The sequence below is a fragment of the Canis lupus genome, chromosome 1, assembly GCF_048164855.1.
Source record: "Canis lupus baileyi chromosome 1, mCanLup2.hap1, whole genome shotgun sequence".
Classification (NCBI taxonomy): Eukaryota; Metazoa; Chordata; class Mammalia; order Carnivora; family Canidae; genus Canis; species Canis lupus.
Genome location: NC_132838.1, coordinates 43,206,835 through 43,223,824, shown reverse-complemented (window position 1 = coordinate 43,223,824; position 16,990 = coordinate 43,206,835). Strand labels below are relative to the sequence as shown.

Here is a 16,990-nt window from a genome sequence, read left to right as displayed (position 1 = left end):
ATATCTACAACTATCAAAAGATATATGCCTATACACCTCTACCACTTTAGTAAAACTATGCAGCTCAAAATAAATAAATCAAATAAAGCATCCCAAATATCTATAAAGGGATGCAAATATTTCAACAAAAAAGCCATTTGACTCAGTGTCCAATTTTTGTTCTTCATTTATCATATCTGACCACTGTAGGTTCTACCTCGATAAGCCATCTACAATGACAATAGGCTAAATTTTAAATGTGCATCAGTTGTTTCTTTCAATTTATGATTGTGCCCTTGTAATAGCTTGTATGTATCTGGCTGAAATACAAATAAATCTTTCTTCCAGTAACCCATTATTAAATTCCTCCATGTTATCAACTCACCAGAATTAAGCAAAATGATGGATTTGAGGCACACAAACTCCTCGCCCTGGAGATTCATCATACGAAATCGAGATGACGTAGCCAGCAACATGTCAAAGATCTCCACGATGCCCTCTACACATTTTCCCTGGTTCCTATGAAAACATAGAAGATAAAAAGAAAAAAAAAACGGTATTAAAGCACAGAAAAGTTGGGGTGCCTGGGTGGCTTTGTTGGTTGAGTGTCCGACTCCAGATTTTGGCTCAGGTCATGATCTCAGAGTCCTGGGAGGGAGCTCCAAGTCAGGCTCAGCACTCAGCAGGCTGTCTGAAATTCTCTCTTTCCCTCTGCCCCTCTCCCTGCTCTCTCTCTCTCAAATAAATGAATCTTTAAAAAAAACATAAAGAACAGAAAGGCTCCAGACCCTGATAATGTTCACATTCATAAAAATCTACTGGCTCCTAATCTGTAACAAAAAAACTGCAGCCCATTTTTTTCATGGAACATGAACATTCATTTGGATTCTGGAAGGCAAAATGAAACAAAAAAAAGTTTTTCCATCAATAAAGCATTTCATTTCAAATTCTTAGAAGAGACATATTGTCCAATCCCTAAATCTGCCATGTTAAATACCTAGTTCTTCAAAGTGAACACTGGCAGTAATTTTTTTGACATCAGCCTTAGCAACTTTTTTCTAGATAGGTCCTCTGAGGCAAGGGAAACAAAAGCAAAAATAAACTATTGGAACTACATCAAAATAAAAAGCTTCTGCACAATGAAGGAAATGATCAACAAAACTAAAAGACAACCTACTGAATGGGGGAAGATATTTGCAAATGACATATCCAATAAAAGGTTAGTATTCAAAATATATAAAGAACTTATCAAACTCAACAACCAAAAAACAAATAACCCAATTAAAAAATGCGTAGAAGACATGAGCAGATGTTTCTCCAAAGAAGTCATATAGCTAGCCAACAGACACATGAAAAGATGCTCAACATCACAGATCATCAGGGAAATGCAAATCAAAACCATAATGAGATATTACTTCATCCCTGTTGGAATGGCTAAAATCAACAACACAACAATAGGTGTTGGCAAGGATATGGAGTAAAAGGAACACTTGTGAACTCTTGGTGGGGGTATAAGCTGGTGCAGCCACTGTGGAAATAATATGGAGGTTCTTCAAAAAGTTAAAAATAGAACTACCCTATGTACCAGTAATTGCACTACTGGGTATTTACCCAAAGAAGTAAAAAACACATATTCAAAGGGATACATGCACCCCTATATTTAGAGCAGCATTTTTTTATAATAGCCAAGATATGGAAGGGTTCTAAGTGTCCTCCATTGATCGATGAATGGATAAAGAAGATGTGGTACAGTTATACAATGGAGTATTATTCAGCCATAAAAAGAATGGAATTTAGTCATCTGCAACAACATGGATAGAGCTAAAGAATGTAATGCTAAATGTCTTTCTCAGCCAGAGAAAGACAAATGCCATATGATTCCATTAATACATTAAGAAAAAAACAAATGAGCAAAGGGGAAAAAAGAGAGACAAACCAAGAAACAGACACTTGACTACTGAGAACAAATATGGCTTCCAGCAGAGAGGTGGGTGGTGGATTGGGGGAAACTGGTGATGGGAATTAAGGAGGGCACTTGATGTGATGAGCACCGGGTGGTGTATGGAATTGTTGAGTCACTATCTTGTACACCTGAAACTAATATAACACTGTATGCTAAGTGGAATTAAAATAAGAACTTTAAAAAAAATATAGAGTTCTTCAACCTAATAAAAATGATTACAATTCAGATAAATGATTATTCTAAGTGTGTGTAATTCTGCTACTATATTCTAGGCACTGTGGTAGTTATGGGAATAAAAACAGAGCCTCTACTCTAAATATGCTCAAAACCTTGAAATAATATAATCAGGTCCAACAGACTTTATAAAGTGCTTTTGAAATACAGGAGGAACTCTAGCAAAGGACGGTGGCTGGGCTGGAGCCATTTACGCTGCCAAAGATGACAGGTAAGGATTTGCCTAGTAGGTGGCATTTGAGTTGACAGTTGAAGAAATGCAGGTTTTCATGGAGCAGGAGTGTGAAAGCATCACTGGAAGAGGGTCTTAAACACGGGAAGGAAGAGCAGAGTGAAGGAATATGGAGCAGTGTGCTAGATGTACGAAAGAGATAAGAGATTAATCTGGGAAAGGAAGAAAAGGGTAGGTGATAAAGGATGTCCTACATTATAAAAAATTTAGCCTTTTTCCCTGTGCAACAGCGCCCTGGCATCAAGAATTTAACATTAGTAGTTGCAACTACTAAATAAGCAAACCCGAAGGTTCATAATATGTAATATTCAAAAAAGAAATATTGGTATCTTTTCCATAGGGTTGTTGCAGAAGTTAAATGGGATAATACATGTGAAAGAAATTCATTGATCTTTCTGTTCACAAGCTGAATTGGGGGCATGTTGTCTTCGAGGGGGGCAAGAAGGATTTAAAATATCCTATGTATGTGCAAACATATATTTTGAAAAATATAATAATTTAAAACATGAACCGTAAGCACATTGTCCAGGATTTTGTTTTATTTTTAATTAATGTATTTTGGAGTTCTTCATCAGCTGTTTTTAACAGCTGCATAACTTTCCAACAGCATAAGTTTTGCACTGAACAAATTGCTATAATTTTTTTAACCACTTCTTTTTCAGCTGACACTTTGTTTGACTTCAAGTATTTGCTGTTACAAATATTTCATGAAATAACTATTCTTATGTTTAGGTCTTTAGATAGATGTATAGATAGCTATAAAAAAATTTCTAGAGGTAGAATTGCTAGATCAGAGGACTTACGCATTTTTAATATTGATAAATACTTCAAATACTGCTTCCAAAGAGCTTGTACTAATAGGCATATGGTAGAAGAATATATTGGTATAAGCTCTTTCTCTAAGAGATCTGTTCTTATCCTTTGCCGTTGGGTTATTAGCATTTTCACATTGATTCTTAACTGCTTTTTATATATTGTAGTAGTTAGCCCTTTGATCTATATACATTCAATGCTTTTCTTTTTTTTTTTTAATTTTTATTTATTTATGATAGTCACACACACACAGAGAGAGAGGCAGAGACAGAAACAGGCTCCATGCACCGGGAGCCCGACGTGGGATTTGATCCTGGGTCTCCAGGATCGCGCCCTGGGCCAAAGGCAGGCGCTAAACCGCTGCGCCACCCAGGGATCCCCATTCAATGCTTTTCTACTGGTTTGTCATGTTTTTCTTTTTTTTCTGGTGTTTTCTTCTACCAAATATTTAATTATTACATTATCGATTGGCCAACTGTGTTGTTTAGAATAGTGTATCTTACTTGAAAAGGTCATTTCCCTTCCAGTAACATACATAAAATCATCTTATGTTTCCCTCTAGTATAGCTCCATGTTTTTATGCTTAAATCTTTCATCTTCTGAGATTTATTTTTTATAACAACTGTATTGAAACATAGTCACATATCATATTATTCACTCATTTTGAGTGGACAAGTCAACAGATTTTAGTATATTCCCAAAGCTGTGCACCCACTGTTCAGGATTTATTCTGTGTGAATGACATGTGGGATAGAACTCAGCATTAGTATTTGTCCCAAGCAGCTAGGTCATTTTAACACCACTTGTGGAGTAAACCATCTTTTCCACTCTGATTTGAAATATGCTAGGTGCTTTCAATGAATCCCTTTCTTACAATTGCCCTCTAAGGTAATATTATTTTTGTCATTGTCCAAATGAGGGGATTAGGACCCAAAACTGGAAAGTCAAACCATATTACCTACTTCCCAGGAAAGAATTCCAACAAGTTTTTCTTTTTTTTCCCTTCTTGCCCTATTTTAATTCATACTTGCCCATTATATACCAAACTTTGGGCTAGACATTAGGGTACAGAGAAGAAAGACACGAGTTTTGTTCATAAAGAGATCCAAAACAGAGGCAAGACAGACACAGAGAAAAGGCAGGTGCAAGGCTATGAGCTACATTCCTCCAGAAAAGGTATAGAAAGAAAGCCTTACAACTGATGTCAGCCTCTCCACATCTGACCCACATCAATACTGAAGCGATTGCCATAGTCTTCTCAGATAAAGGTAAATGAGGTTTTATGTAAAGTGTTTAGAATGATACGCGGTACACCGTAGCAGCTATATATAACAATTACTATGAGATAGGTGGGTAAATAGAGACGTAGATGTTCAGGGAGAGGTTGGTCTTTTTCTCTAAAGTATCCAGAAAACAACTGCCACAGAGCCCTCTGCTTCGACAGTGGCACCCAGGCTCACGGAAGCTCTATGGAAGTGGAGGCATCTTTAAAAGCTACATTGCCCAACAAGGGGATGAGACGGTGGTCACGCCGAAGGGTGACTTGGCCATAAGCAGGGACAGCACACTACAAGGGAGTGTTTCTTGTCCTGAACTCAAATTTTTTTTAAAGGAGCACATTTTCTTTCTAGTGAAAAAATAAACAAGGATAGGGGAAAATGTTTGGAGGAGGAAGCTTTAAAAATAACAACCCATAGCCAAAATAGAGAAATGTTCCTTTCTCAGTAGAAAGTCTCTGTTTACGTAACAGACTGCAGGCCGGCAGGGGAGGAAATCTCAGTGTGGGAGGGAGCCTGCGTTCACCTGCTGTGAGCAAAAGTTCAGCTTAGAAACCAAGAAAGTGGAGCCTTAACAATTCTCCTTTCTGCTCGCACCTTCTCAGCAGTCCCCACATTTTCCCATGAGAAGTGTATCCCTCTCAGCTTCTTCTCCCTGGATGTGGGACATCTGTGTCGTTTCGTATCAGCAGTTGTCACCCAAGCACGAGACACACGTGCTCCTCAGCACCCAGTAGGGGCCAGAGCTGGAGCCCCAGCAAGGGCTCCCAGCCAGAGCTCTCAACTCATGGTGTGGGAGTAGGAGTGTCCGTGAGTGTGTGTGTGAGTGGGAGGGTGAGTGGGAGTGTGTGAGGGTGTGTGAATGTGCATGACCGTGTGAGGGTGACTGTACGAGAGTGCTACGAGTGGGAGTATGTGAAAATGTGTGAGGGTATGTGTGAGTGTGTGTGAGTGGAAGTCTGTAAGGGTGTGTGTGAGTGGGAGTGTGTGAAGGTGAATGTGTATGCATGTGTGCACGTACATGAGTGTGTGAGGGTGAGTATGTATGAGCATGTGCATGTGCATGGTGTGTGAGGGTGAGTGTGTGCATGTGTGTGTGTGAGTGTCTATGAGTCTGTGCATGAGTGTGTGAGGGTGTCTATGAGTGTTGTGTGAGTGCGTATGAGTGTGTGCATGTGCAGGAGTGTGAGGGTGAGTGTGTGCATGTGTGTGAATGTGTGAGGGCGAGGGTGAGTGTGTGGGTGTGTCCCTTTAGAGGAGGAGAAGGGAGCAGACATTAAATATAAGTCATTGAGACATTATGATAAGAAGATCCTGGGGCTTACCTCCCAGGCAAACAAGTGCTTCTCAACTTTGAGGGCCCCTGGGGGACATTCATTCCAGTGAAGTTGCAATAGTCTAAGCAGTGTTGTGAGAGTCTTGAAGAACTTCACACTGATGTCTCTATAAGACTAAACTCACTGTCCTTTCAATGGGAAAAACTCACTTGTTCTAAACACTTCAGCCAATCCACTGTTTGTGTAATAAATTAAAAATATGTGCTTTGAGGGGCCTGGGTGACTCAGTCGGTGAAGAGTCTGACTCTTGGTTTCGGCTCAGGTAGTGATCAGGGTTGTGAGATGGAGCCCCTGAGTCCCACTCTATGCTGGGTGTGGAACCCGCTTAAGATTATCTCTCCCTCTCCCCTCCTGTCCCCTCCATCTCAAAATAGTAAATAAAGTAAAATGAAATGAAATGAAAAAATAAAATAAAATAAAAATAAAAATATGTGACTCTGAAGATGTTTCTGGTAAATCACTAGAAAGTTGCTCTCTTGGAAATAACTGCCTGGTTGCGTGGCATGTGTGGGTTTCCCACCAGTGTTGTTCACATAGGTGAAAAGGCTGGCGATGTGAGCTAGTGAATGGATAATGTGTCACCCTCAGATCAGGTACAAACCTATGTGGACTCCAAAGGGTAGACAGACACTTGTCACCTGCCTAACACAAAGGACCCTTTACTGTCCACTAAAGTCATTAACATGCTGGGGTCAGGGCTTAATTTTCAAAGTCCTGCTGAAATATTCTCTACTAACCTCAAGAACCCAATCAGCCTAGAGCATTTAACTGCATTTCAGAGGGGATGCATAAATCAACAGCACCAGAAATGGGTGATTACTAAGAATCTGGAAGTAAAGTTATCAAAATAAGACAAAATTAGGCTAAATCCATGAGGTGCTGCTGGGGTAGAGAAACATGTTGGGTAAAGACCAAAATTTATTTTTAAAGGAAGCATAGTCACAGACCAGAAGCAGTTTACCAAGCAGACCAGCCATGCCCCCCATCGTGAGATGTGACAGCTTGTGACAATGAGCTCCTCTACCCACTGCATCAGTCCACATTCAGAGCACCTCAGAGTCCCCACATGAAGAAACCTTGTTCTGCTCCTCTTCATATACAAGCCACTTGCACTTAAGTAGTGGAGAAGGAAGAGAACTTGAAAGAACACTTGCTCATGGCATGTTCTGGAAGTGTCTCCTCTGTGGAAATGAAAGCTTTTAGGTACTTAGTCCTTCACATGGGAGATAAAGGGTCCTAATGTTGGTAGGCAGATCAAACCTTCACTTGTACATCTTCAAAAATAATCTTACAAAATGTAGTTACCCCATCACCTCTCTGGATGAAAAGACATTGACAGATGGAAACAGAAAACCCAGGAGAGCAATGTAAGACATTTAATTTAGTTGTCCTGCAAAGAAAGTGCAATTAGGGGTAGAAAAAGACTATAAATTAAGATGCTGCCTAAAATCAACAGTGGCAGGTTTGGTTGTATTTAAAGAGTTTCTGTATCTTTGATGCTACAAAAGCTCTCAATACATGCTCTGAAATGCTGTGACTCCATAAATATTTGTATGATCAAGAGGTTTACATATACAACTCATTGGCATGTGGAACAAAATGCCAAAAGTGGCAAATTATAAGCAATACATCTTGAAAGATGTAAAATTTGAATGGCTGTATCTCAAAGCTGATGAAAGTGGTTAAGATTTTGGTGTCTGACTGCCTGGGTTCAAATCCTGGTGCATCTAGTTATCAATTGTGTGACCTTGAACCAATTACTTAAACTGTGTGCCTGAGTGAGTGTATAGAGAGAATCACCCACCGTGGACTGTAAGTTGAATAAGAAATAATTAATCCATTGGGATGTAACAGCTGTTTGAGCCAGCCATTTGCCTATGTGGATCAACAAAGAAACCATACTGGAAGTGGGTCAGTGCCATAAAAACTATTTGCTCCCCAGTGCCAAATAGCAAGAAACAGAGCAAGCCAGAGGACTCTGTCACAACATTATCTGGTAATGGCAAAAATATCTGATTAAATTGTGCTCTGAAATAACTTGGAAGGCAGACCACGTACCTGGGGAAGTGGATGGAGAGAGTCAGAGTGACAGTGTGTGGTGGACTCGACAGCTGCCTTAGTAAGTGTTACAAAGAGGTGAGCTGAGGCAAAGATTGAATGATCCTTAGGTGCCACCTAAGTGCATGAGGAAAGATCTAGAAGGTTTCTCAGGTTACAAAGTAACTCAGTGTTCAGAGCACTTCAGGTGGGTAAGGGGGACACTTACAGGGTGTTACCTCCCCATCCAAACACACTGTTTTAAAAAGCCTCAAGTAGTCACCAGTAAATCTAGAGGGAGGGGCCAAAGGAGAAAGAAGCAAATAGGAGCAGCAGTCTTGAGGACGGAGACTGGGAAAGCACTTCAGTTGCAGTTACAAGCAAATAGAACCGACGAGCAAATAGAATAGAAGCCCACTTTTTTTTTTTTTTCTTTTGAGACAGTTGTACTGCCAAAAAAAATTACAAGTCTGAACTAAAAAACAAAAGCCTTGGAACACCTGGGTGGCTCAGTTGGTTAAGCTTCTGGCTCTTGATTTCAGCTCAGGTCAATGATCTCAGGGTTATGAAATCGAGCCCTACGTCAGGCACCAATCTTAGTGCAGAGTCACTTGAGATTCTCGCTCTCTCTCCCACAGCCCCTCCCCACTCCTCTCCACCTCTTTCCCCTCTAAAAAGCCTCTGAGTTTCCCGCCTCCAATCCTAACATTTCAGTTCAGAAATTCAAGAGTAATTTCTTTTTTCTTTTTTTTTTAATTTTAAAAATATTTATTTATCTATCTGAGAGAGAGTGAGAGACAGCACAAGTTGGGGGGAGAGGAAGCCCAACTTGTGGCTCAATTTCAGGACCTTGGGATCATGACCTGAGCCAAAGGCAGATGCTCAACCAAATGAGCCACCCAGGTGCTCCAAGTTCTTTCTTTCTTCATCACTGCCCAATGTAGGCATCTTTGTGGTAAGGCGACTTTCTCATTCAGGAGACCAGGATCCTTTTGGACTCTGATTCTGCCCTGTTTAGGTCCCTGAAATGTTCTTTTTGTGACAAGTTGTTGGGGAAAGGGCTGAGGCAAGCACAGGATGTGCACTAGCAGGAAGTGCTGAGAACACTGGTTAGCTCACCTGAAGGACCAGCTTCTCACCACTCACTTCAGATATGGCCAAGAAGAATAATGGAAAGAAAGAGCCTCCCAGAGGGTGAAGCCAGATTACATGGAGAACAGTGGAAAGCTCCTTTTTTCTAGAGAACAGATTCAGGGGCTAATCAAAGAGCTTTCAGGCTCCTCCCCATAGAAGCCTCTTCTTTATGCCCAATAGAACATCACAACTTCTGCACAAGAGTGACACTGACTATTCCCTCCTCCCTTTTTTTCTCAGGGGGAGTTTTTACTGCAGTTTTTTTCCCTTATCCCAATACCAGATATTAAGTGTATTTGTGGGGTGAGGCTGTCAAACCAGGAGGAGTCACATCCATGCTCGATGGAGTGGACTTCATGTCAGTGAGAAATCTTTCAATGAATGGTCTTGGAGCTGGGCACAGTCATGGCTAGAGCTTTGCCCTGTTTCCCTAGGAGAGAAGCAATGTGTGTTCTGTGTGTGGGAGGAATGGCTATTTGGTGACCAGAAGTAATGACTGACAAAGACTGCTATATTGCTATATTCACCAAGACACATTTCCTTTTTCTCCTGTATTTCCTCCTAAACACATCTCCCAGCATCCCTTGCAGTTAAGAGTGGCCATGTGGCTAGATTTTGCCCAGTGAAAAGTGAGTGGAAGTGACTAACATCACTTTTGTGGTGAAATAGGAAAGAAACCGGTGTGCCTTTCCCAGTCCTCTTCCTCATCTACTTCCCAAATGAAGAGCATTTCCAGGACTTAGTAGAAGGCAGAACCAAATGTTAGAAGGATCTTGGTCTCTGAATGAGAAGATAACCCCCCAGGATGCCTATACTGGACAATGACCTGAGTAAGAAATGAATTTTCATGTGTTGACAGCTGAAAATTTATGGATATCTGTGGTAACCACTAGCCTGAACCCCATAACGTAAAATAGATGGATGAGTCTGATTACTACCTGCCCCAACTCACTCCTGTCACACTGACACACAGGCACACTTAGGATACAAAGATAAACTTCTGTAAACAGGCTACTGACTGATCACAAGGATATAAGAAATGTATTTTCTGGCAACTTGCTTTATAGATTTTAATCACTTCCAACTGGCATGATTAGGAAAAAATGTCAAGGAGTATATGGCATTTGATGTAGGTCTCCATGGATAGATCGAATAGGAGGAAGAACATTCCACGCAGATTAAATGGTATCAGTAAAATTTGATAGGTGGAAGTGATGACGGAATGATGAGGAATCCAGCTGGTAGAGTTTGGTGTTTGTAAGGAGAGAGACTTAGAAAGCACTTAGTCAGCATGTGGAATGGTTAATAAAAGGCTTAAAAGATACTATGTAAGGAAAGACCATGAAAGCTTATCAGTGGGTGACATGATCAAATAAGTGCTTTGTTATATTTAATTTGGCTTCAGTGTGCAGAGGAGAGTAAGGCAGGGAGGAGAGTCTGGAAAGAGACTGCAGGCGTAAGGAAGGAAGAGAAGGCACAAGACTGTGACCACGGTAACAAGGATAAAGAAGGGATATTTTGGAAAACTTCTGCAAAGAAACAATCAACATATTTGGGTGAATGATCTACAGTGTTGGGCAAAGAAAAGAGGAATTTAAAGGCATCTTTGAAATTGTATGCCAGAATGACTGGAAAGATGATGAAAGAAATAGAAAAATTAGCAGAAATAAAGAAACTCCAAGGATTTGTCATATGTCAGTAGAAGAAAAAAAATATTGAATTTAAAATTTCTCAAGACTATCTAAGTAGAGATGACATGCAGAAAACTGAAAATGTATGTCTGGAACTTGGGAAAGAGGCCAGGATTAAATATGTGAATTTGGACTAGTTTTTTCCACTTCTAATAGCGGGCATCTACAAAATAACACATCAAAATGTATCTCACCTTTTAAATGAGTGCCTCGTATTTTGCTATATTCATAATAATTTAAGTGCTTCCCTACTGATGGGCATTTATATTGTTCTTCATTTTTAGCTACAATAAACAATGTGCAATTATCATGCTTGCACACATAGGTATCACACTTGCCAAAGTGTATAGAAAAAACTCTGATACTTGTAATATCAGAGTCAAGCAGTAAAAAAAATACAATTCTAACAAATATTGCCAAACGCTTTCCAAAAAAGTTGTGGTAATTTACACTGCCCCAAACAGAGCATGAAAATGTCTGAAAAGGGCAGCCCCAGTGGCTCAGCGGTTTGGTGCCGCCTTCGGCCCAGGGTGTGATCCTGGAGACCTGGAATCGAGTCCCACTTGGGCTCCCTGCATGGGGCCTGGTTCTCCCTCTGCCTGTGTCTCTGTCCCTCTCTCTCTCTCTCTCTCTGTCTGTGTGTGTGTGTCTCATGAATAAATAAAATCTTTAGGAAAAAAATGTCTGGAAATAGAGATTTTTGAGGTATCTGAATAGAGATGGTTAAAACTGGAAAAGGGGTGGTACCTGGGTGACTCAGTTAGTTAAGCATCCAACTCTTGATTTCAGCTCAGGTCATGATCTCAGGTCCTGGGATTGAGCTTTACATCAGGTTCCATGCTCAGCAGGAAGTCTGCTTATGGATTCTCTCCCCCCCCTTCTGCCCCTTCCCCCACCATCAAATAATAAATAAATCCAAAAGATTTTTTTAAATAATAAAACTGGGAAAGGGAGTGAGCTCATCACAGAAAGGAGAGAGAGAGAGAGAGAGAGAGAGAGAGAGAGAGAGAGAAATATAGCAGACAGCTGGAGAGACAGAAGAAAGAAGCAGAGGTAGGAAATAGGAGTGAAACATCTCTGGCAGGGAGCCAAAGTTGAACCAGTCAAAAGAAGTGGGCATAGAAGTGGCAGGACAAGAGAGACTACAATGTTGAAAGTTTCAAGGTGGCCAGGAGAAGGCATGCCATGGGATAGGTGGCAGAGATGGAAGGAGAGAGACATGGAAAATGAAGGAGTGCAGACTTAAGATCATTGCAAGAGAAGGAATGTGTTTTTTTAACTGAAAAAAGAATAAGAGAAGAAATAATGTGAAAACAGAGAAACTCTGCAGTTATGGTTAGGAATAATACTACTTCAAATTGTTTAGTAAATAAGAAGTGATATTAGTTGCAGAAAATAGAGAAGGTAGATTGAGGTTGGACACTTTGGGACATGAGAGGAAAGTGTCAATGCTGTGAGGGCCCTGGGGTTGGGTGAAGCTTAAGAATGCCCTTGGAGTGGCCCCTGGATGGCTCAGACAGTTAAGAGTACAACTCTTGGTTTTGGCTCAGGTCATGAACTCAGGGTCGTGAGATCGAGCCCCAAGTTGGGCTCCTCGTTCAGTGCAAAGTCTGCTTGAGGTTTTCTCTCTCTCTCTCCCTCTGTCCCCCCACCACTTGCTCATGCTCTCTCTCTCTCTCTTTCTGAATAAACAAAATCTTAAAAAAAAATGTCCTTGGATTTCTTACCATTGTCCAGTCTTCTCAAGTCCATTTCTTACTGCCTGCCTTGCAATTCATGCTGCAGGTCATGTGCAGATGATCCAAAGCATTTGCTTGTGATATTTTGATTGTTATCCTCATCTCACCCCTTTTTGTCCTTGGATATCTCTTTCTCATCTTTCAAGGCTCAAATAGGTATCTCCTCTTCTGGGAAGACTTCCCTGACAGCCTACCATTCTTTGCTGTGTTATACACTCTTCCTTTGTGCTCTGAGAGTATCCCTTATATTAGTGACCAGCAGATGCTTAATGTTTAAGACCAGAGGGTAAATATTTTAGATTTTATGGGCAATATAGTCTCTGTTGCATTGACTCAACATTTTTTATGGTGAAAGCAGCCATAGACAATATACAACTAATGAGCAAGACTCTGTCCCAATAAAACTTATTTACAAATAGTAGCAGAGTAGATTTGGCCCATAGGCCATGCTTTGCTCATACCTGCTGTGTACATTGTTCTACATTCAATGAATTTATCGAGTACCAACTACATGCTCATGTTGGGTAGTAAGAACATAATAATGAGCAAGACAGAAATGTGTCTGCCTCAAGAGAACTTATAGCCTACTTGGGAGGCAGACAGTTAAAAAGAAAAAGAAGAAAAAAGGAGCAATTTGATAAAATTTTAATTAGTGGTACAAAGGGAGGAAAAAACTAGGTGCTATGATAGTAAGAAACAGGAAGCCATATGTGGGAGAGGCCACCCTAATAGATCTCAGAGACCTGGAGCTCAGAAAAACCTTTAAGTCTGGAGATTCAGCTCTGGGAGCTGCTCCTGGAGGGTGTCTGAGTGGGGAGAGAGAGGAGCAGATGGCATGGTGGGGGGATATTGCCTAAAAGGAAGATGAGGGATGCCTGGGTGACATAAATGGTTGAATGTCTGCCTTTGGCTTGGGTCATAATCTCTAAGTCCTGGGATAGAGCCCTACTTCAGCCTCCCTGCTCAACAAGGAGTCAGCTTCTCCCTCTCCCTCTGTTTCTCCTCTTGCTTGCACTTTTTCTGTCTCTCTTAAATGAATAAAATTTTTAAAAATCTATCTATCTATCATCTATCTATCTATCTATCTATCTATCTATCTATCTATTTACTTATTTATAATAAATAAAAGAAGATGAGTCTGTGCAAGACACATAAGAGGACTAGTGGGGAAGATGAAAAAGAACCAGGGAGGAAGGTTTCAGGAAGTACCGAATAATCTCTGCATAGTAGGTTAGAGAAGTCAAGGAAGATAAGCATGGATTGAGTCCCAATCATGATGGCATCTTGGCTTTTTCTAGCACTGTTGAGTAGCCTGGGGATGAAAGGGAAGCAAGCATATGGTGGATGGGGTTCAAAGCAAGAAGACTGACTCTGGAAGCATGGACAAAAGTTGAGGGGGCAGAGATTCTGGAGGGTAGTTTTGCAGTTATTCATAATGAGGTTTAGGATAGACCAGGAGGAAAATGAAATCAGAAGACTGTAATCAAAGAATAGGAGGTATTAAGTGTCAAAGATAAAAAATCAGTCCAATAGGAATAAGGGGAGAGGAAGTAGGAGCTACAGAGAATATACTCTGGAAAGGGAGTTTCCAATTTATGATGCTGCTGGTGGTAGAGTTTCCAGGGGGTGGCGTCTCCTTAAGTAGAAAAGAAACCAAATAACTGGATTGTAGACCCTTACAAACACTGAGACCAATGCTTCTGTTGTTATAACAAAGCACAATATTGAGCAGCTGATAAAGAATTGACAAAAGGTCCTTTTAAAAAAATTTCCCAGGGCTCATTTGTTTCAGACTCTTCAAAGACCTCCCAAGTATGAGGTCTTTACCTTGTATAACTATTCTGAACAAGTGCAATGATCTGAAGGCTACTAGAATAGGGCCCAGCAAATTCACTGGGAGGAGAGCTTTCCTCTCTCATTCCCAGCCTTCCCTTTGTGTACCTGTCAATGTGAACCTTGTGGAGTTGGACCAAACTCCGTGCTTTATATGTTAGTGAACTTTATCACAGGCTATATGTCAAGGAAATAGAGCTAAAAACATGATAATAACTAGCAAAATATGTCAATCCTCTTAAAAAGGGTACTGTTTAAGTAGAGAATTATGGGAGAAAATGGAATAAAATGACAATCAATAAGGCAAATCTTAGGAACATGGCCAGAAGATCATCCTCTTGTAGTGATTCTGAGAAAGGGAGCTAAAAACCATGTTGTATATGACTCAGAGAAGGATTGGACTTTAAGAGGAAATGAATTTGGGTCCATTTTCTTGAGAAGAGTTGCTATGAGACCGAAAGCCAGGGCTATCTTCACTGAGTGTTTGAAGAATCAATGCACAGAGCAATTTAGCAGCATTCTAGAAATGTAAAGTTCTCAGAAGCCACATTTCAAGTGAAGCAGACCTTGTTGAAGAAGTTAGGAAATGTGACTCTTAAAAGAAAGTTTTTAGCTCTCTGCCTTTCCTAGCTTAAATTCATATTTAGCTTTGTCACTGTTGCTGTTTTCATTTGACACACAACCAAACAACATCAGTGTCCAGTAAATGGACTTCCATTGAAAATGAGGGAAAAGCCAACAAGATCCTTTTAGCGTAAAGAAGACATGCTCATTGCAATCAAAGAAAGGGGTAAGTATTTTCCTCACAGTGTCCTCAGGATATTTTTAGCTCAAGGAAAAAGTCATTCTCCTTCACAGTTGCCTTGCTGAGGTATTAACTCACTGATGATGGAAGTGTAGAAGTGGCTACTAATAGTTACTAAACTACACACACACACCTAACTCCATACCCAACCCCTTCCAGAATGAAGGCCATATTCATGCCCCGTACCCATGCCCCAACACAGGACTTGGAGGACTCTCATTCCCTCCTCCTCCCTCTTTATGCCAGTCCCTGAGGTGGGCTCCAGCTTTGCAAACATGGTTGGGAGCCTACCTTCAATCCTGGTGACAGGGTACAGATAATTGATATACTTATTATTCACCGAAAAAGATTCAGACCCTCTTTGTTCATAACATTGCAAATGGCTATCATGAAAATTATATAGGAAACCTTAGCTTGACCTATCTGTGAGACATGTCTGGATATTAGCTTCCAACCTTAGTCATCTAATGTCCAATTATCTTTATTAAGCTGTTACACAGGAGTAAGACTCTGGGCAACTCTTTGCTATTTACTTTTCTCACATCAGGAGGCTGATAGTCAAAAGAGTTTTTAAGCCAAGAGATATTTTCTAATAAATAGAACAAGCCTTAACATGCACTCTTTTCATATACTTTTGGATGCTAAAGTGGCAAGAAAACAGGTTAGAGTTGGTAATCACAGATGCTTCTGTCAGGACGTGTAAAACACACTTCTGGGTTTGAATGGTTTGTCAAAGGGAGATGGAATTCTGTACTTTTATAGACAATGATCCACTTGAGTTTGCTTGTTCAGTGTGTACAGTTTAAGAGGTAAAGGAGGTCCCCAGGGGGAAAAATTTTCTAATGGTTGTGTCTATTCAAATACCCAGCTAAAAGAGATTCAATCAATCTTTTAAGATACCTACATCAAGTATGTAAAACATAAAAAAGGATGCCTCAGTTATTCACTTTTCAGTTGGATGTTTTGGAATTATACAAACAAAATGATTGAGTTGTTGTTCTCCACTGTACTTAGAGAATCAGGTCCTGTTACTGGGAGTGACAGAAAACCAATGAACACAGAGGGTGTGCTACGTCTGGATGTGAGAACAGGGTTTCTGTTTTGGGTAAGCCATTCATTGTTTCTTCATAGAGAAAATACAATTAACACCTCACATCGTCATTAATCCAGTTTTAGTTGTGCACTATTTTTTGAGTCCATTATATATGTTATACTCTGTGCTAGAAATTAAAAACTCAAAGATCAACTCAAATACTCTGTGCTAGAAACTAAAAACTCAAAGATCAACTCAAATCAATCATGTATTTTTTTATTCATTCAGTAAATATTTATTGAGTCAGAATCTACCATTGGAGGCCCCACATAGGTGTGGAGGGTATAACAATGAGCAGACCACTGCCCTCTTGTAGTATACAGTCTGGTCAGGTAGACAGATACTGAACACAAACACACATACACAAACAATAAAATAAAACTATTCATTGTGATAAATGCCAAGAAGGAAGAGTATGGGGTCAGATGAGAGAGCTTAACTGGGGAACTATGTGAGATAAGGGGACTGTGGGTGTCAAAAAAGGCCTCTCTGGGGAGGCGACATTTAATCTGGAGCCTGCAGAACTAGCAGTTAGAACAAGAACTGGCAAGAGTGTACTAAGGAGAGAGACTTGTGTGTAGATTTTGGAAGCAAGAAAATGCTTGATAAGTTTGAGAAACTAAGAGAAAGTCAACATTCTGAAACTCTGGAACTCGGAGGTCCCAGACACAAGTGGTCCTGGATGAGACTGAAGAAGCAGCCATAGAAACAGGGCCTCAGGCTTTGATCAGCAAGGTGGTCTTCATCCCCAGGCCAAGAGAGGCCAGGCACTTTCATGAGAATTCCTGAAAGAATTTAAGAGAAGGGTGACTGAGATTTGTGT

The 16,990-nt window shown here is 40.4% G+C and overlaps 1 protein-coding gene across 2 annotated transcripts in view; it reads right to left on the bottom strand.

Moving 5' to 3' along the window:
* Nucleotides 1–16,990, bottom strand: part of ESR1 (estrogen receptor 1) — a 290,055-nt gene that overhangs the window by 39,433 nt on the left and 233,632 nt on the right. For both annotated transcript variants that reach the window (XM_072828041.1, XM_072828035.1), the window contains exon 7: nt 365–498. In XM_072828041.1, the coding sequence (XP_072684142.1) occupies nt 365–498 (134 nt within the window). The remainder of the gene's footprint in view (nt 1–364; nt 499–16,990) is intronic.